Source organism: Rhincodon typus, chromosome 15 (assembly GCF_021869965.1).
Source record: "Rhincodon typus isolate 14 chromosome 15, sRhiTyp1.1, whole genome shotgun sequence".
Taxonomy (NCBI): domain Eukaryota; kingdom Metazoa; phylum Chordata; class Chondrichthyes; order Orectolobiformes; family Rhincodontidae; genus Rhincodon; species Rhincodon typus.
Genome location: NC_063346.1, coordinates 45508851 through 45530503, shown reverse-complemented (window position 1 = coordinate 45530503; position 21653 = coordinate 45508851). Strand labels below are relative to the sequence as shown.

General features: G+C 39.5%; 1 protein-coding gene across 3 annotated transcripts in view; it reads left to right on the top strand.

Annotated features, from left to right (window-relative positions):
• Positions 1-1216: 1216 nt before the first annotated feature.
• Positions 1217-21653, top strand: part of ctcf (CCCTC-binding factor (zinc finger protein)) — a 39213-nt gene continuing 18776 nt past the window's right edge. Inside the window, exons 1-4 of one of the 3 annotated variants that reach the window (XM_048606097.1) lie at positions 1217-1391; positions 8658-9422; positions 11814-11984; positions 17180-17313. In XM_048606097.1, coding sequence (XP_048462054.1) covers positions 8663-9422; positions 11814-11984; positions 17180-17313 — 1065 coding nt within the window. In that variant the 5' untranslated portion in view covers positions 1217-1391; positions 8658-8662. Of the gene's footprint in view, positions 1392-1557; positions 1676-2451; positions 2637-8657; positions 9423-11813; positions 11985-17179; positions 17314-21653 lie in introns of those variants that run through there. The other 2 variants (XM_048606099.1, XM_048606098.1) reach the window with 2 other exon arrangements.

Sequence of the window (21653 nt, the reverse complement as noted above, 5' to 3'; positions counted from 1 at the left end):
TTTGCCGCATATCCCCATACCTTTAGCAATTTTTCCCTTCAAATTTTTCATCCACCCTGCATTTGAAAACTATATTGAATCTTCTTCCACTTATCTGTCAGTCAGCACATTCAGACCGTAACAGCATGTGGCACATACTATAAAACTGACCACTCATTTCATCTCTGCATCTTTTGTCAAATGTCTTAATTCTACATCCTTTAATTACTGATCTTTCTATCCCTGGCAATAGTTCCTCTGTCTTTTGTCAAAAAGCTTCACGATTTCAAACATCTCTATTAAATCTTCACTTCTCTGTATTCTGAGAAAAACAACCTCTGTAGCCTTTCCAGTTACTAAAGTCCCCATCCATCGTTCCATTGTAGTGAATCTCTTCTTCAGCTTCTCTATGACCTTAGTGTACTTCCTAAAGTGCGGAGCTCATTGTCAGATGCAATATTCTAGTTGAGACCTTACAAGCAATTTGTAAAGGTATAGCACAACTTTGATTTTGTACACTACACTTCTCTTTAGAAAAAGAAGGAATTCTGTATGCCTTTAAAACCATTTTCTTAACTTGTTCCTCCACCTAAACTTGTGTTCGTACCCTCAAGGTTTTTGTTGCCACACCTCAAAACGATACTATGTAGTTTATAATGCCATTTCTCACATTCCACAATCTTCCTACCAAAATATTGTCACTTCCAAATTTGCTTGAATCTGTGTAACTGCCAATTTCACCAGTTTATTAATTCAAATCTCAAAATGGGAATAAAAGACTTGGTTGAAGGTCAAGTGATGAAATCTCTGGAAAGATTTGGCAACTCAAATGCTTTGGGTAAAGATTCAACAGTTCTGCCCAAAAAGGCCAATACCTTTTTTGTATTTCCAGCAGTTGTTCTGATGTCTTTAATTGCAGAAATCCAATGTATCTCATCTATACACTAAGTTAGCTTACATATGATACCATGAGATGATGGTCTGACAGGTCTAGAGCAACAGGTACAAACAGATGCAATCCGGAAACCACTCGGCCTTGTAATTGCTGAATCATGCCGAAGGAGGCGCCATGTTGTTCCCTGTCGACGTCACCTCCGGGTGAGGGAACTCTTGGCCCGGTCGCCGCGCCCTTGCTTCCTTTGGCAACAGTTTAAACCGTTTCTTTTTGAAAGAGAGAGGTTCGCGCGTTTTCTGTCCTCTACCCACAGTGCCCTGCGCACGTCCCCACAGTTGTGGCGCTGCCGAGCATGCGCATTCAGAGAGGGTGCCGCCATTTTCTCTTCTCTGCTCTAATGGGAACGTTTTAACCGATTGGTGCCGCGCTTTCAGGGTGTTTCGGGCAGCCGGGCGCCTCACGCGGGCACCGGGAGACACCGAAAGGGAGTTTTCTTGCAAGAAAAGACGGTGAAAACGTAAGTTAGAACGGTTAGAGGGGCCAAATGCAGGTCCTTTGTGCCGCCTCTAGGTGTCACGATGGGGCTTGTCGGCGCTGGGTGTGTTTGTCTCCCTCTATCGTTATATTCAGAACAGAAAAAAATACTCGGGGAAAAAAAACTTGCAATCCTGCAGCTAAAGAAATCTCCCCAAACAGGAGGCCCCGAAAAATAAAATTCACCTCGCCGTCCGAGGGCCTGCTTGGGGGAGGGGCGGCGCGGCGGTTCAGTCTTTTCTGGGGCTGGTTGCTGGCGTGCGGGAGGTGAGGCCGGGCCTTTCCTCTTTGTTCCCGCGGCTCGGCTCCCCGGCTGCGGCCGCTCCACAGCAGCGCCTGCCTTCCTTCCCACTCACTCCCCTCCCCCGTCCGTCCGACTGCCAGTGCCTTCCTCCCTCTCTCTGTGCCTGTCGCCAGGGCCCGCTCGGTGGCAGTAAATTGCAAAGAGCTCCCTCTATAACCGGGCTGATTGCAGGCGGCAGGGCAAAGTGGCGGGTTATTTCTAACGGGAGATTGTGGGTGGGTTGGTGGTGGGGTGGGGGAAGAGAGGGAATGGAAACACATCGCTCTCGCCCTCCCCATCCCGTCGCCATTTTAAGCAAACCAGACTCGTTTTTAATGAAGCTTTGCAATCTTAATCCAACAGGCGATGGCAACCCTTTCAGCCGGAAGATTTCTTCCACCCCACACAATAACTACCTTCCAAAAACTTTTAGCATGAATCAACCCAGATAAACGAATTCATTATTTGCAAATGCAGTATATCAAGTGCCTTTGAAAAGGAAGTAGTACATAGTCTGGCCTGACTCTCGCCTCGGTATTAAGCCTACCCTAAGCAAATTTACTGTAATCAACGTAGCGCTTCAACCAAAATATTGAATAGTCATAATGCTTTATAAATATCTTACGTTAATTAAAACTAAGGAGTTGTCATTTTTTGAAAAACATTCCACATTTTTAAATATGAAACATAACTATTTTAAAATTAGTTAAATTATGCATTTATCTTAACTATTTATAAATGCAAAACGCCTAGTCAAATTTTAATCCAGACTTTTATATTGAATTATAGTAATCAGGACTTCAAGAAGTCCTGCATTGTTCTCAGAACATTGCACTTTACTGAACTTGAGGGTAAAAGACAGCTATTATTGTGCTGTCAGCCCGTTAAGGTCGTTTTTGGATATCTCAAGTGGATGTTCCACCCACTTAGGGAAAACGTATCCTGGTGAGTATAGGTAGGATGTGCTGACTGCTTTTTTAGCTGCACAGCTCCTCATTTGACAAACTAATACTGCTGAAGTAGATCAGGATCATTATTTTGGAATTGCAAAATATGAATCTTGATATAATGTTTGTAGAAGTAAAAGTGCAATCTGACTGCCAACTGAAATGGGCAAAATGTAACTTTCGCAGCTGTTTTTGAATTGTTGTCAATTGCTATGCTGAAATAACAACATTTGTGAACAATATTAGTAGATTAATTTTTCCATCTGTTGGTTCAGTGTGACTTGATCATGGACAGCAGTGTTTGTAGGTTTAGTGCACCATCTACTTTACTGTGGAGTGGGTTTGAGGCCAGTTTGCAACTATTTGCAAGTTTTATAAGAATTTATATGCCACTTTTTTTTCCCTTTGAACTTAAAGAAAAATTGAGTACTCCAAACCTGTTTGGGTAAAGTCTGTTTCCACATCAACTGAAGGAGTTGAACTAATGGTAACTTTATGCTGAACATTTGATGTCAAACTCATTTGATGATACTTGAATTTTAAAAATTTTTGATGTTAAATATTTAAATACCTATATCAAATTGTAAAGTTACAATCGCATCCATGGAAACTGATTGTGCTGAGATGATCTTTTATATTAACGGGAACTTACCAATGTGAGGGGACTTAGGTGCTTGTTAAGAGGAGGCACACTAATGCTAATGAATATAATACGTTTTACTATTGGTGTCACATCGAGGCCAAATGTGATGCCAGTTTTATTTTATCAGATCAAGAAATTTGTCTTAGCCTATATCACAGGTCACCGTTCTATACTCCATTGTGTATTTGGCAGGGGTTGGCGGTGGAGGCGGTGCGTGCGTAGTGGCACTATCACTAGACTGTTAGTCTAGAAGTAATGTTCTGGGGATGCTGTTCAAATCCTCCCAGACCAGTTAGAGGAACTGGAATTCAATTTCTTAAAAATGGTGCTCTGCCTGCTTGCCTTCATCAGTCATGGCATTGGGTTTAAAATTTGGCAAGTCATTTTACAGCTGATTTTAGGCTACGTTTGGAGTATTGCGTGCAGTTCTGGTTGCCACACTATAGGAAGGATGTGGAGGTTTTAGAGAGGGTGCAAAACAGATTTATCAGGATGTTACCTGGATTGGGGTGTATGAGCTTTAAGAAGAGATTGGACAAATAGATTGCTCTCGCAAAAAACATCAAAGGCTGAAGGTGAACTAATTGAAGTATAATAAAGTTGAGAGGCATGGATAGGGTTGATAATCGAGTTTTTTTTTCCAGGGGAGATGGTAAAAGCAAATATGTTAGCACAGTTTAAGAGGCATTTCAACAAACACATGGGATATAGTCTATGTGCAGGCAGATGGGATTAGTTTAGAATGGCATCCTGGTCGGTACAGACCTGGTGAGCCGAAAGGCCTGTTCCTGTGCTGTACTGTACAGTTCTTTGTTTTTTCTTAAATGAGACTGATAGGGACCTATATCATGAAGGAATGGGCAAAAGCTTTTTCCACGGTTAGGTTTAAACCTGGGCATTGTGCTAATCAGATCGGTCACTCAGGCTTCCTATACAGTATCTTGGTTATTTATTGATAAATGCATAGGACAAGTGGTTTTTAATGTCATTGTAAAGATAATCAATAGTTATGTGAAATAGTACAGTCAGTTAAATAGAATTGCTCACTTCTTAAGCCAGAGTATACTTAACTAAATCTCCAGGATAAGAGAATGCTTGCTTTGTGATTTAGTTCCTAAAAAGTGATAAAATGTCTAGAATTGGATGGTTAAGTTTGAATTTGCCATCAGTAAATTCTTTTACTTCAGTGAATTCTAGCTTTTGGAATACTGCACTCAATTCTGGTCTCCCTGCTATCGGAAAGATGTGGTAAAACTTGAAAGGGTTCAGGGAAGATTTACAAGGATGTTGGTGGGTTTGAGTTATAGGGAGCGTCAAAGGCTGAGGGGTGACCTTATAGAAGTTTATTAAATCAAGAGGGGCATGAATAGGGTGAATAACCAAGGTCTCTTCCTTGGTTAGGGGTAGGGGAGTCCAAAACTAGAGGGCATAGGTTTAAGGTGAGAGGGGAAAGATTTCAAAGGGACCTGAGGGGCAACTTTTTCCACATAGAGGGTAGTGCACGTATGGAACAAACTGCCAGAGGAAGTGTTGGAGGTGGTACAATTACAACATGTAAAGGGCATCTGGATGGATAAATGAATAGGAAAGGTTTAGAGGAATATGGGCCAAATGCAACTAGGTTAATTTATCCGGTCTGCATGGAGGAGTTGGACCGAAGGGACTGTCTTCGTGCTGCATATTTCTGACTGTATGACTCTAAATCTTAAGATATGTTGACTGAAGTCCAGTTGAGAACTGGCTGTCGGTGACAAATCTGGGTGATCAGGAGTACTGTATGCAAGAGCTGAACATCTGACTATTTATGATAAATTTATATTTTACACGGAGTTTGAGAGTGAACATAGAATTGTGATGTAGCCAAGGTTTTGTGAAGTTTTTTGAGTTATTTGTTCACAAATAAGTTACGATATTTACAAATTCAAATAAGCAGATTTTAAAGGGTATTGGTGGATTTGGGAGGGCTGAGTGAATTGGAACCTTCCAAAAGACAAATTGAGGGATTTAGGTGTTGGGTGATGACACCAAGCAAGCAAAAACAGGATGAGGCTGACACAAACAAAGTGAACAGGGAGTTGGGTCAAGACCCAGGAGATGTCAACATTAATTTTGCAGCTGCACCTGCAGAATTGCATGTCATTTTATTTGCAACTTGAAAGCAGCCACCATTTCCTAACTGCTAAGGTGCCTAATGAGACTGATCACAATTTAGAATGATGAGCTAAAAGAAGAAAATGGATAAACTTTGAGTGGAATATGAAGACATTTTCCCTGTATATGAAGAGAATAGGGTAGAAAAAGTAAAGCCAGAAAAGATGATGATGCAGCAAGATGGTGTACGTGTTCATAGTTCTGAAAGCTAAAATTAAGACCTGTTCAGAGGTATTTGTTGAAATTGTGTGATTATCAGCTGGCTATGTTGCCTTGAATGACAATTGAAACCAAGACACCAGACAGTTTTACCACTACTACAATTGAGCATATGGTTGGGATATTAGAAGGGTTAAATCAAGTGCACAAAATGGTCTTCATTTGTACTGACTTGTGAATATGGAAAGGACATTTATCTGTTGCATTCTCCTAGTGACCTTCAGAAAGTAATGTACAGGTGATCGGGTGGGGGAATCATTTACACGCCATGTTTTCAATTACAATTCTTGTGATCTTCAGATTTATGTGTAAAATTTAAAAGGCAAATAATGGCACCTGCTGTATGAATTCTAAGTATTGATGATGTGTATGAACCAACAAAAAGTGTTTTAAACAAAAATGATTTTGCACAAAGGTGAACTGCTAACTTTGATATTCAAAATTACAGTGGCTGAGAGTTCTTTTCAAAGATCACCTGTATTAAGTTATGTTTTTGCAACTTTTTTTAACTGGAATTTGAATGAAGTTCAATGGAATTTGAAAATAAGTCATTAAATTATACTTTCCATTTGGTGATGAGATACAATGTTTAAAGTTTTTGGTTTCTTATGGCTTAACTCTAATGGGGAAAAAGCAATTGCCATAGCAGGTCATAGTTTTTGAACTTGACCACTTTGTGTAGCTTAAAAAAACGTGTTATTACCTGGAGTGGGGAATGGACTAGTTAAAGTGTATTAGAATCAAAATTGATAGGTAAATCATTGATTAAATAGCTGGGGGCCTTCAAAGTGAAGGGGCTTAAACAGAGTAGACATTCTCAGATGAGTGAAAGAGCACTCAAAGCTTGAGCTCCTTGAGTGAAATTAAAGTGAAACCAAGGAAGGAGACGTGGCATATCTAAGATTTAAAAGAATTGAGCCAAGCAGAGGAAGTATAGAGATCTAATAAAAGAGTAAGTGGGGAAGAGAGTGTGAGAATGGTATAGTAGCTAACATAAATAATTTTGAAAAGTAGTTAGTCGCAAAGTGGGGCTGATTAGGGACCAAATAGAAGGCATTCTTGTGGCGGCATTGCTGAGGATTAAATGACCACTTTGCATTTAGCTTCACTAAAGAAAAAGAAAATGCTGCAAAAGTAGCAGTAAATGAGGAGACAGAAGTGACATCACATAGAATGAAATTAGATAAAGATATTCTTAAAAGGTTGCCAGGCTTCAAAATAGCAATGTTATCTTGTTAAGGTGGGTTCCATGCTCGGGTATAGAACAGAGGCCATAAATTGTGGCTGTAGCCACAACCTTCCAATTCTCCTTTGATATGAGTGATGCCCATGAGAGTGATGGATTGCAGATGTAACAACTGGTCTTTTTTTAAATAAGGGGAATAAACCTGGCAACTACAAGCCAATTCGCCTAAGGTCTGTGGGAAACTTGGTGAATAAATTGCAAAAAAAAGTCGCATTTGCAAATCCATGAGCCTCCAAGTTAAAATCTGTTTAGATTTGTTAAAGGCAATTCTTGTTTTACTTCATTTTTGAAGGAAGGTTGTGGAGAAGCAATATTTGAGTGCAGAAGGGCAGTTTTTAAAAAAAAAAAAATTGGATCTTTAGTTTTATTAATAGCCACCGAAATTGTGAAAGCGAGGAAATTCTGCTGAACTATTAAAACTCAAGTGAATGCTCAGCTGGAGTATTGTTCAATTCTGGGTACTGTGCTTTGGAAAATTTCAAGGCATTTTGAAAGAGTGAAGAAGAAATTTTCTAGTATTATTCTGTGATGAATAAATTCATTTGTGTAGACAGACTGATAAAGTTGGAGTAGTTCTACTTGGACAAAAGGAGATTTTAAGAGGACAATCTTATGAAAGTTTATATATTCTAAATTCCAGAACTACATGCTGCCATAAAAATGTTGTGTTTTAAGATTCCTTATCCATGTTACATCAAAAATTGGAACCTGTGAAAGTCCTATTAGGCAGTACATTTAATGTGTAATAAATGTTGTAAGTATTGATTATAGTTCTAAAATATGAGGAACATACAATACTACAAACAGATTTATCACTCACTTGTATACAATGTCAATGTTGGTCATGTAAGTAACTGTTAAGTTTCTTGAATATAGTATATTTTTGGAAGAAAAATGAAAAATAATTTCAAGTGGCAGAATCTGTGCGCACAGATGTGAGACGATTGGCAAAAAAGCCAATGGTAACACAAGGAAACTATGCTTTTGCACAAGCTGTTGTGATGTGGAATACTTGAAAGGTTGATGGGAGTAGATTCAATAGTTATCTTCAGAAGAACAGGATAAATATTTGAAGAGGTAAGTAAATTACAGGGTTAGCACAAAAGAACTGGGGACTAGCACTTGTGGGATAGCCCTACCCAAGAGCCGTCACAAGTACAGTGGACTGAATGGCGTCCTACATTGACACATTGTAAATTTGAACATTAATTTCTGAGAACAGCTTCAAAACTACCCCTTGCAGTGTTTATAGATCCCAGGTTTTGAGCATTGTATGATCTACAATTGTACAAGACTTTAACCTGGAATTGAGTGATCCACTTAAAACGTCACTCATGAAATTAGTTTTTGATATCAAATATATAAATGATGCAAGTCCCATTTCTTAAGGTAAGATGGCAACTTCGAGTATCTGTTTTCTCCCTCGCAGTTTTGTGGCCTATCTTTGCAGAAGGGGAAAGAGGAGTCAACGCTCATACAAGCGTTGTATGATACTGCTATTGTTTTTGTTGATTTGAAGTATTAGCCTTCATATTAGACAGTATAAACCCAGGAAAGTTTACTAGTTGCAGGCTTTTTCTCTAATGCAGTTTTATTGAATGATTAGAAAACCAGGTTCTATTCGGTGACACTCGCGGTAAAAACATATCTGGCGATTTTACTGTTTCTAAAGTGAACTTTATATAGTTCTGATTTTAAAGTGTAAAACATTGCAACAAAATTCTGCATTATCGATAACTTTTGTTTTGCTTATGTTTTAGTTGCCATGGCGACTGAATCAGAAAATGTGGCTGTGGAAGAGTCGGAAATGTTTACGAAGGTCAAAGAGCACAAAACTTATCAAAGACGACGAGAAGGTGGACAACCAGAAGATGCTGATGGGCAACAGAAAGAATCAGATGGTGCTGAGGTAGCAGCGCAAGATATGAACAGCAACGTGCAAGTGGTGATGATGCAGCCATTGGACCCTACACTACTACAAATGAAGCAGCCAGTTGAGGGTGGAGCTCATGAGTCAGACACTGTAGATGACACGCAGATTATCACATTGCAGGTTGTGAATATGGAGGAGCAGCCATTAAATCTTGGAGAACTGCAGCTAGTGCAGGTAGCCCAAAGCAGCATTGATGAACTGCAAGGAAACTATGAAAATGAAGCTCCCAAAGATGGACTTCAGGAAGGGGATCCTGTAATCTGTCATACTCTTCCCCTACCAGAAGGCTTTCAGGTTGTGAAAGTAGGCGCCAATGGTGAAGTGGAGACAGTGGAAGATGGGGCAATAGAAGTGCGGGAAAATGAGGATGCTTCTGCTGCCTGGCAGAAAGATCCTGATTATCAGCCACCAGTTAAAAAAGTCAAAAAGAAAAAGAATAAATTGCGCTACAAGGTGGATGATTCCAAAGATGTTGACTTATCTGTATATGATTTTGAAGAGGAACAGCAGGAAGGTTTACTTTCAGAGGTTAATGTAGAGAAGGCAGTTGGAACCATGAAGCCTCCAAAACCAATGAAGATTAAGAAGAAAGGTATGGTAACGTTACAGTATTTCATTCCAAGTTTAATATGTAGATTTGCAACTCTTCAAAGTAATTCATCACTGAGTGTGAGGAATATTTCCGAGGGACATGATGAAGCTTGTGATGTATGCCTTTCTTTCATTTAGGTGATGTTGGTAGATATGACACAGAACAGGATTTGAATAGTTGCGTAAGATCTCTTAAAATTGTTCAGTGCTTAGTTTGATCTGAGAATCTTCCGTTTAGTTTTTATGCAAAATATTTTCTCTTCCAAATAAACTGTAGGAGTTCTTTTTGCCTCATTAAATCTCTCATTTCTCCTTTTGGACCTTGTAATCAGCCTGAAGTTTCTAAGTTGTATAACAGTATTGTAGTTTGAATTTGTCACTAAATGACTTAGTATATGAATCGCCGTATCTCGTAATTCAAACTTTAGTGGCTTGGGTAACCAGTTCAGATCTGGGAGTTATAATATGACAAATCTGTTGTAAGTACAACAACTTATAGTTTCATGTAACAACCTTCCATCAATAAATGACCTCGCTTGTTGACATTGCCAAATGATAAAACTGTGAGGTAAAACCCAGTCAAATAGTTATTTTCGTGTACATTGATCGTGAGAAGAGACTATCCTTTTCCTGTTATCTGTTGGAATTGTGACAGGTTGATTTAACTGATGTAACATGCTTTGTTTTTAACAGCCCTACCAAAAATTAAGTGTTATGAACCGGGATGTGCTCAAAAGTTGGTTTTCCACTCCTTTTTAGCAGATGTATTTTTTACTAATGTAATGCCATTAGTACTTGCACACAGCAAAAGTTTTGAGCTGTATCACCCACATTGTCCAAATATTTGGTTAATTTATAGGTTATAATTGAGTGTATATTTCAGATTTCCTTTTGGTGGAGAGTAAATCTGAGATGAGGCTGTTTTGTTTGTTGATTTGTACATCGTAGTCAGACTGGTATAAATCTGAGAGCAAGTCACCTAGCAAAAATAGGAGAGCAGCCCGAAGGTGATTGGTTCTGGCAACCTTGTCTTGCCACAGTTCTACAAAGACCAAAATTTTAGTGATATAATTGAGCCTTGTAATCTGGAAGTGACTGCTGGCAATACTGGATAATCATGTAATAATCCTCTGCTATCTGAGTGCAGGAAAGGCTTTAACTCGGGGAGAATGACAGCATACTAGTTTGTGTTTATTAATGTCACAAACAAGTAATATCTATTACTTTTTACTGTTAGCACTTTTTACTGTTAGATGTTTTGATCAAGAGAATTGCAAGTTAATGTGATCTCCATGTTTTTGTAACTAATCTCCAATGCACGTTGAACCACATTAATAACTTGAAGGGAATGGATCACAATAGAATTTTCAGTTTTGTTTCCCAATATATTACTTTCCTGAGAGAACATTATTAGTCCTTGTTGTTTCAAATGTCTCTGTTTTGGGCCTAGTGTATATATGTTCAAAGTGCTATAAAAATGTTCTGCCCTCTATGTTGAGGGAATACCATTCCAAACAGATGGCACAGTTTTATTTGTAATGGTCACATGATTATCATTTTATAGTTCACAGTTCTGTTTGAAATCATCCACTGACACTTAACTGAGGTGGTTGTGTCAAAGGTAGAAATCACCTGAGATGATTTGGCCAGATAATGTACAATAGAGAATGAGATGAGATTAACATGGCTGATATTTGTGATTAATTTCTGTTACCAGACTGAAACAGGCAGCAGGTAGTTTATGGGAACACCTTTAAGATAAACTTTAATACCTGTGTTTTTTTTAATATTTACCCTTTTTTTATATAAAAAGTTCCTATTTGAAGTTTTCTTTGGCAAACTGCTTAATTGAAATACTGCTTTCTGTCTGTTTATAAAATTACATTAATTTCCATCCTCTTGCCCCCACATGTAAACTCTTTACATGTTAAAAAATATTTTTAGAAATGGCAAATCTGACACTTGTAATTTTATGGGGTGGACCAGTTTGTGAATCTTTTACAAATTTAAAATTTTTTTGATTTGATACTGCTAAGCTTGGACATTTAATTTTTTAAAAAAATGTACGCAAAATATTATAAACTTCCTGCAAATTCATATGATGTACTCTTAATTTTGGCTGATTTTCAGACGCTGCCATGCAGTTTCATTCCTAAGTAGATGGGAATCAGAGAGAATAAGGCATCCCTGTATACAGCAAGTTGCAAAGTACTGGGTTTTTATGCTTCTTGAGCAGCAAATTGAAATTTGGGGAAAGCATAGATTATAACTATTATGAAGTAATAATTTCAAATAATATTTTGTATGTAGCAGTTTCCTGTATCTTAGGGGACCACAATGATGCTTGTAACAGAAAATAGATTTTCATTTGTCACGTGTGATTTTATATTAGGGGTAAAGAAAACATTCCAGTGTGAATTGTGCAGCTATACTTGTCCCCGACGTTCTAACCTCGACCGGCACATGAAAAGCCACACTGATGAGCGACCGCATAAGTGCCACCTTTGTGGTCGAGCTTTTCGAACAGTTACACTTCTGAGGAACCATCTCAACACACATACAGGTAAGAGGATATTAAAAATTTGAAATATCAAAATACTGTTCTGAATGCAGTTTAAGATTTTCTACAAAGAATTCTTAATAATTCAAAAGATTTGAGGTAACTTCATTTTTTGTTGCCAAAAAATGTAATTCTTAGCAAAAGCGTATTTCATTCAAAACTAATTTTTTTAATACTAATAAACGTTTATACCATATCAACATGGACCAGTAATGAAAACTTCACAAATTCATCTCCCCTCCCCCTACCGCATCCCAAAACCAGCCCAGCTTGTCCCCGCCTCCCTAACCTGTTCCTCCTCCCACCTCAAGCCGCACCCCCATCTCCTACCTACTAACCTCATCCCGCCCCCTTGACCTGTCCGTCCTCCCAGGACTGACCTATCCCCCTCCCTAACTCCCCACCTACACTCACCTTTACTGGCTCTAGCCCCGCCTCTTCGACCTGTCTGTTTCCTCTCCACCTATCTTCTCCTCTATCCATCTTCTATCCACCTCCCCCTCTCTCCCTATTTATTTCAGAACTCCCTTCCCCTCCCCCATTTCTGAAGAAGGGTCTAGGCCCGAAACGTCAGCCTTTTTGCTCCTATGATGCTGCTTGGCCTGCTGTGTTCATCCAGCTCTGCACCTTGTTGTCTCTGTTTCATATTGAGGCCAGTTTTCAACTTAAATGGTCTGACTGTATTGTATACAGTTCTAAGAGGATTTCCCTTTCTTCGTACTCCATCCTACTTGAAATGAAGGCCATTGTTCCATTTTCCTTAAGATCTTGTAATTAGTGTATAAGGACAGGCCGTTCTTGCTGTACTGTAGCATATTGTAGACTGTCTCCAGTTAAGTAATTCTGCTCTGATTTTTCCTGCTGAAATGGATTATTTGCATTTCCCACATTTTTCATTGTCTGCCAATTTGTTTTTTTTTTAACTTGCAGTATATCCTTTGCAGACTGTCTCTTCCTGACATCTTGCTTTCCTACCCACCTTTGCATCATCGTCATTGTTACACTACAATATAGTCATCCAAGTCTCAAATAGTTTAAACTCCAGCACTGGTCCAGGTGGCACTTCACTAGTTAGAGTTTGCCAACCTGAAAATGATCAGTTTATCTCAAGGCATCTTATCAAATGCCTGTTTGAAATCTAAATACCTACATCTGCTGGTATACCTTTATCCACCCTTACTACTCGTCCAAGAATTCTAATACATTCATCAGATGTGATTTTCCCTTTCACAAATGCATGTTGACTTTGTGTAATTATGTTATGATTTTCTAAATGCTTTGCTACTACCTCTCTAATAATAGATTCTAGCATTTTCCCAATGACAGATGTTAGAAGAGCTGGCCTATAGTTTCCTAATTTCTGTCTCTCTCTTTTCTTTAGTGGTATTACATTTGTTGTTTTCTAGTCCTGACACCTTTGCAGATACTAGAGCATTTAGGAAGATTCCATCAACTATGATTTCAGTTGAAATTTGATGGGCAGTTGAGTCAAATAAACCTGCAAGTGTGTAACAATAGAGTGGGGAAACAGTATTGACTGGATATCTGTACAGACAACTAGCATAGGTTTGATGGGCAGTGGTCTCCTTGGATGCGATAATAACCCTGTGTAAAGTCCCTGTTATTCAGATCCAGGCACCTGGAATTCCCATGCAGTCATCATCCAAGATTCAAAATACTTGCATGACCATTTATGGTGATTTACAGCCTCTAATGCAACAGTGCAGCTCTTTCTTTTTTTATATTTGTAGGAGCTTTTGCTATCCGTTTATGTATGATTGGTTTTCTCTATACTCTCAGTTTCCCCTTTATTCATTCATACTTTGGTTTCTAAAATGTTCCCAACCTTTTGTCCTATCAGTATTCTTTGCATTATTGCATGTCTTTCAATTTGATACCACCCTTAACTTCTTCAGTTAGCTAAGGATGGTGGATTTAGCTTGTAGAATCTTTATTTCTGCATAGAATATGATTTCAGTGAGTTCTGAATATCTCAAATATGTGTCACTGCTACTGTACCATTTTGCCTTTTAGTCTATTAATTCATTCCACATTAGCCAACCTGATCTTCATATTTCTGTCAGTACTTTTATTTAAGTTTAAGACATTCATTTTAGATCTGCACTTCTCATCCTCCAACTAATTGTGAAATTCTATTATGATATGTTAAATGAGTACTTCACATCCCTCTGTATTCAGGAGACAGAGGATATAGATATAGAGGTTCTTGAGCAGATTGATAGAAAGAGCAAGGAAGTATTGGAGGCTTTTGGACACTTAAAAATAGACAGATCCCAACGTCTGGGTGAGTTGTATCCCAGACTGTATGGGAGGCGAATGAGGAAATTACAAAAGCTGTGACCCAGATTTTTAATTCCTTTCTGGCTATAGGAGAAGTGTCAGGGGACTGGAGAACAGCTAATGTTTTCCACTCCTCAAAAAGGGTGGTAGGGATTAACCAAGAAGCTACAGATCAGCAGCCTTCATGCCCCGCAGTGCGGAAGCAGGCCATTTGGCCCATCGAGTCTTTCACAACCCTCTGAAGAGCCTCCCACCCAGACCCAACCCCCTGTCTGTGTGACCCTCCATTTCCCTTAGCTAATCCACCTAACTTGCACATTCCTGGACGTTATGGACAATTTAGCATGGCCAATCCCCGTAACCTGCACACGTTGGGACTGTGGGAGGAAACTGGAGCACTCTGAGGAAACCTACGCAGACACTGGGAGAGCATGCAAACTCTACACAGACAGTCCCCGAGAGTGGAATGCTGACCACTGAGCCACTGTGCTGCCCATGGTGGAGAAACCTTTGCAGAAAATTCTGAAGGAGAATACATCTCCACTTGGAGAGACAAAATTTGATGACCGAGAGTCAGCATGGCTTGGAGGATAACTAAATTTGTAGATGACATGAAGATTGACTGGGTGGTTACTAGTGGGGAGATAGGTCTTAGGTTACAAGAAAACATAGGCAGGTTGGTCTGATGAGCAGATCAGTAGCAGATAGAATTTGACCATGAAAAGAGCGAGGTGATGCACTTTGGCGGAGGTGGCAAGACAAGAGAATACTCAATGAATGGCAGGACACTAGGAAGCTTAGAGCAGCGGGTTGATCTTGGTGTGCATGTCCACAGATTCCTGAAAGCGGCAGGACAGGTTTATGGGGTTAAAAAAGCATACAGTACACTTGTCTTTATCATGGCATAGATGCTGCCTCATAGCGCCAGGGACCTGGGTCAGATTCCACCCTCGGGCAACTGTCTGTGTGGAGTTTGCACATTCTCCCCGTGTCTGCGTGGGTTTCCTCTGGGTGTCCGGTTTTCTTCTACAGTCCAAAGATATGCAGGATAGGTGGTTTGGCCATGCTAAATTGCCCGTAGTGTCCAGGAATGTTTAGGTTTGGTAGGTTAGACGAGGGGAAATGCAGGGGCAGGGGAATGAGTCAGGGTGGGATGCGCTTCGGAGGGGAGGCGTGGACTTGTAGGGCCAAATGGCCTGTTTCTACACTAGGGATTCCATGATATAGATAAGAGCAAGGAGGTTGTGTTGGAGTTCTACAAAACTTTGGTTAGGTTACAGCTGGAGTACTGTGTTCAGTTCTCATTGCCACACTATAAGAAGGATGTGATTGCATTGTAGAGGGTGCAGATGAGATTCATCAGGATTTTGCCTTGATTGGAGCATTTTAGCTATGGAAAGAGACTGGATAGGCACAAATTGTTTTCTTTAGAGCAGGAAAGGTTGAGAAAGGACCTAATAAAGGTGGAAAAGATTAAGGTGTGTGGACAGGAATCCATTGAACCCCAATTTGAAGAACATATAACAAGGGTGTATAGTTTTAAGGTGAAGGACAGGAGGTTGAGAGGGGATTTGAAGAATTTTTTTTTCCACCCAGAGGCTAATTGTATTCTGGAATGCATTGCCTGGGAGGACAGTGGAGGCACAAAAACTCAACTTCTGAAAGATACATAGATGAGCACTTGAAATGTCATAACCTTCAAGACTACAGGCCACGTGCTGTAAAATGGGATTCGTTTAAATGCGTCAGCTTACATTCAATGGGCCAAAGGTCTCTTCCAAGACTGACTCAATGACAAATTGAGCAGAATCTGAATGAAATTCCTACTTAAGCATCATTGGTCAATGAGTGGTGGAAACGTTACCAGATTATTTCCTTCTATGTCTTTCAGTCATAGGCTGTAGCTTGCTGATGGCTGAAAGCTATAAAATTGGATTGACAATGGTCCAACAAAGGAGTTGAAGGTGTAATGTTAGCAGACCTTCTGTTCATTTGAACATTTAGCATTCTGGTATTATTGTCCCTCCGATGACGAAAATCCAAGGTTTCCAACTGTTAGTCGCTCATTTCTCAATGAGAAACATTTAACAGAGGAAAATCTATACTTGTAGGATCTTACTTGCGTTTTTCATGGCAAAATGGCAGAACAGAATCATGTAGTGTTTGTATGTTTTTTTAGGCATTGAGGCCAAACTTTGTAAGCCAGACTACTCTGAGAGGATCATTTTTTTTGTGTGTTGTGGGGCCACGAAACACCGGGTTTGCCAACCTTGGCTTTCCTGCATCTGTCTCCCAAAGTTCTGAGTGAAAACTTTGGAAAATGCTTGAAGATGATGTGTCATTTGGGTAACTTTTTGGGTGAGCGGTAGTATTTAAGATAGAAGGCAGATGTCGATGAGTATTCATTCAGCTGCGATTCTTCCTCGAACTTGTGTCTGAAGTTTTTTGTGTTACTGTCCATCTGAGGTTAAAGGAAAACAGATTTGGCTGAAATGACCGAACACTTTCTTTCACTCAGTGGATAAAATTCCAAAAGTCATGCAACCTTTTTATTTTCTGTTATTGATTGGCTTTTTCTTACTGGTTTCATTATTGTTGTTTATTTGCAAGAAATGTATTAATGATGTTCCAAATTGTAATTAATTTACATTGCATTGAAAGTGTAACAGCAAGTATGAATTTTAGTTGGGAAATGAGATTTTATCTTTTAAATCTTTGGCCACTTTGATGTGTTTAGGGGACAAAAGCTTTCTGATGTGAAAAATGGTAATGGTTTCAAAACTATAATTTTATTTGAATAAATCATTACCAGCTAGAATGTTTCTAAAACTTCACTAGAAATTTCAACACCAATTACACAAAAGCAAGAAGTTAATCTCTTTTTATAAACTTCTTAGGTACTAAACCACACAAGTGTCCTGATTGTGACATGGCATTTGTGACCAGTGGGGAGTTGGTGAGGCATCGTCGCTACAAACACACTCATGAGAAGCCATTCAAGTGCTCCATGTGTGATTATGCTAGTGTGGAGGTAAGAAGTGAAATGTTCAAGTTTGTATTAATTTTAAGTGGTAACAAACAGCAGTCTACGGTTAATTTTATTAGCAGTAGATTCATAAGAATGTATAATGAAATTCTGACTGCATTCATTTTTTTGGGAAATGTTGGGTAGGAGCACATAATTTTGGTTGAGCTGGGTAAGCCCATATCCTTTGCTGTCTAGAACCACTGAAATCTGCCTTTAACATTGCCAGTCCTCACCCAGACCATAACTCCTTTGCTGCTGAAACTTTCATCCAGTACCTTTAACTACCACTAGATGTTGGCTCCCAGACGTCACTCCAATTTAAACATTTCACGTGTATAATTCCTCAGCTGTGACATTCACATGTTTCTACCTCTGCAGTAACCCCATTCCCATTTGCATGATCCCCATCTTGCTGCTTCCTTTACTTTGATTACCAGTGGCCAAGGTTTCAGTATCCAGTACCATTCATTCCGATGCTCCTGCACATTGCACCCGTCATCACCTATAGAGTTTTGATTAATACTTTGCGTGAATGATGTCTGAGTGCTGTTAGAAAGTAACTCTGTTGACCTAGGAGAATATAGAATAAATTCTATACATTGGGAAATGATGAGGCAGAGTAGATTACTGTTCATTATAAATCTCACAAATTCTTTCATTGGTTTTACCGGAATTTTGCAGGGAGCGGGGACAATGGGGAGAAATTTCTTAAGTATAGTATTGGGTGATATGAAACCCTGACTATTAGTGATCAAAGTAAAGGAATTAGCAAGTTGGAAATTTTGGTTATTGCATGGAGTTGGAAATACTGTATGTGTATGCCATGGCTGAAGAATTTAAACATACAGGTGAAATCATCTACCCTCACAGAAATTTGAGGTAATCCAGAACATCTGCCCAGATCACCCATGATCTCTGTGCTCGCTGTCCAACATTGCCTTGCAGTTGTTATTTTAAAATTCTCTTCTGTGGAAAATTGATGTTTCAGGTCAGAACCCTTCAAAAAGGGGGAGCGGGAAGGGAGCTGGAAAAATAGAGGAGGGTGGGGCTGGGGAAGGTAGGTGGGATGTTAATAGATGAGTGTAGGTAGGAAGTGGTGGGGATTGGTCAGTGGGATGGGTGGGGAGAGTTTCAGGGTAGAGGGGATGCACAGAAAACTGCTGCCTAGGATAAAGATGATATTGTTGAGGCTCATGTTGCTGATCTTTGTTACAGAAACACTTGTGGCTCTTCAGTGGCAGAGTGAAATAATAGCATGTGCCAAAGAAGGCATTTAAGGGCATTGACCAAAAGGTTGGTTAAGGAGGTGTTGTTTTTTAAGTTGAGTAAGGGGTTGCAGAGATAAAAGCAGTGAAAACTTTCTGTTTGCAGACCTGACCCTGACCTTGCTGTTGCTTTCCCTGTTGTAACTCTCCCTTTTCTGCTCTGGTTGTTCAGTTTTTTTCTGCATAAGTACAGGGTGCAAGGGTATTTATTTTTTGTTAGGACATGATCCAACATGATAACTTTACAGCCTCCCTGAAGCATAACTGTCTACTAAGCTTGGTTAGGGTTTAGAATCTAGTACACTGTGCTTCATTTCTTAAGTGTATTTTCATTTTGTAGTGCTTTAACGTCTATATGAGTAGGACCAAGGGTGACCATCCATCTGAGCAACTTCAAATTCATGGGTGCAACCTCATAATCCCCCAGTTGTGAACAATCAGCTCATTTTCGAACTCCAGCATGATTGCCTCAGTAAAGCTGTTGTTTGGGTCTGTTGATGCCCTACTGTGCAGATTTCTTCCTACTTCAGCTTGTTTTCTTCCCACCTACATTAGGGTTTTCTGATGCTGTGTCACTTCAGAAGTTTCTGATTTCTGTGTCCTAATATTTTTCTTTTCACCTTGCACTTCTGTCCCCCACAATGATAATGCTCTCTGCTCCTTCCCTAAGTGGAGCACTATGTGCTCCCTTCTCTTCCTTGATAGCTCTGTCTCCATTTTTTGGGAATAGGCTACCAACCAATATGGACTCTAGAAGGTATCTTGAACGTCCTTCCTCGCACTTATTTCCTCTAAGGATTTTATTTCATTTCCCCAGTTGCTTTATATCTGCTGCTTTAACTTTTCCCAATTCTGTTTGGTCAACAACTTGAATAAATAACTCTTTGTATCTCCACAGTGTTACAAGACCTGAGTATTTTCAACACTTTGTTCTTAATTTAGTTTCTAGTATCTGCAATATTTTGCTTTTATAGAAAAAATATTACAGCCTACGCATCCACAGCAATCAAAAAAGTTGCATTTCCTCTACATGATCAATATATAATTAATAAGCATTATTCTATCAACTTTCTGCTTGTTCATAAAATAAGTAGGGGACTTCTTGTTTTCTTAAAAGGTTTGCAAGCTGATGCAGACCAAGTTGGACTTCCTGATGGCTAGGTATTTTTCTGATTTTATCCACTATTTGGGTAGAAGTGTAACTTGTTGTGGATACATCGAAGAATGAGGAAGATTGCATAGGAAATTGCTTACCTAACATTCCTTGTTATGGGTAACATTTAATGAGCTCTTAAAAATGCGCAGAAATGCACTGACTGCTTAACAAAAAGAGTGCAATCAACCCCATTTTTATTTGGCTCATGTTTGTCAAAAAGATTCGTGTTTAATTTGAGCAAATGCTCTGAAAACCACTTTAAATGCTTAGGCAGACCACTTGTCAAGACTCTTGACGATAGCAAGCTTGTTTTGTTGTTTGTTTAATGTAGGTAAACAGACAAAAAAAATGCAATTTAAAAAGCTAGCGCACAGATGCAGCAGGTAATCAGAAAGGCTAATGGAATGTTGGCCTTTATTTCAAGAGGGTTGAAGTATGAGTAGGGGAGTCTTACTGCAATTGTGCATGGTTCAGGTGAGACCACATTTGGTGTATTGTGAGCAGTTTTGGCTGCCTTTATTTAAGAAAAGATATTTAATTAGAGGCAGTTCAGAGAATGTTCACGAGGATGACCACTGATATGGAGACTTTCTGTTATGAGTAAAGGTTAAATAGGTTGGGACTCTTGGGAGTTAGAAGAATGAGAGGATGTTTTCCCTCATGGGAACTTCTAGGACCAGAGGGCATTGTGTCAGAATAAAGTGGTACCAGTTTAATGCTGAGATGAAGAGGAGTAACTTCTCTCAGGAGATTGAGTGTATTTGGAGCTCCTTGCCATGTAGAACTGTGGGGGCAGAGTCTTTGTGCATAAATAAAGCTGAGATGGTTAGATTCTTGATCAATAGGGGAATCAAGGTTACAAGGAAAGGTCAAGCACGTCAGATCAGCCACAATCCTGTTGAATGCTGGTACAAGTCTGAGCGACAAAACGGCCTACTCTTCCTATTTCATATGGTCTAAAAGAGTTTGTTAATGCCATGTTACCCCTTACTGGGTAGCCTGCTGTAAATTGTGCTCTACTGTTACCGGAGTTGTCACAAAAGTTAGAGATTTTAAAAAGTGTGTAAAATCCGCGCACCACCCCCGCGCCCCCCCCCCCCCCCCCAAATAAAACATTTACCTTCTAGACAGGTTGACGGAAAGCATGGTCCAGCTTTCGTACTTAAGTAGTATTTATTATGAATAAATTGATTCTAGCTACAGGTGGAACACCTCTTTCCCATCTGCTGTCTTTGGGCAACTTCATCCAAAAGCTGTCAATTTCCACATGCACGCTTATAACATCCAGCTCTACCTTTCTTCACCTCCTCCATTTTCTGTAAATTGCCAACCTGCTTATTGAAGCAGAAATCCTTCTCTACCTTCAAAAGAAAACTAACTATTGGAACATTTTAAGCCGTTGTCTCTGCCTGTTGCATTATTGTTCCATAGTCATCAATTCCATTGTTCTCCCTGATCACTGTCTGAGCCTGCACGATTCTCAGGCGCTGTGTTTGACTGTCTGGTTAACTTCCAATCACACATTCTGAAGAAGACCGACAGTCTTGTGCAGAATTTACTGTTTTTATTGTATGGAGTCACTAATGCTGCCAATTTCCACCTACATACTACTGACTACCTCCCACCTACCTCATTCAAATACATTAACCCTCATCTATGCCTTTTACTTTAAACCTCTGGACTTGACTGTTCCAATGTATTGCTGGCTAACCTCTGATATTCTACCTTCTGAACTTGAGACCATCTGAAACTGCTTCCTGCGTCTTAATGCTCATCCTATTCACCCATTACCCCTGTATGCGCTTAATACATTGTCTTCCTTTTAAATAACACCTGGATTTAAAAATTCTGATCCATCTTTCGATTGCCTCACCCCTCGTTATCTCGGTAAACTTTTGCAACCTTCATGGCCTTCTCACATA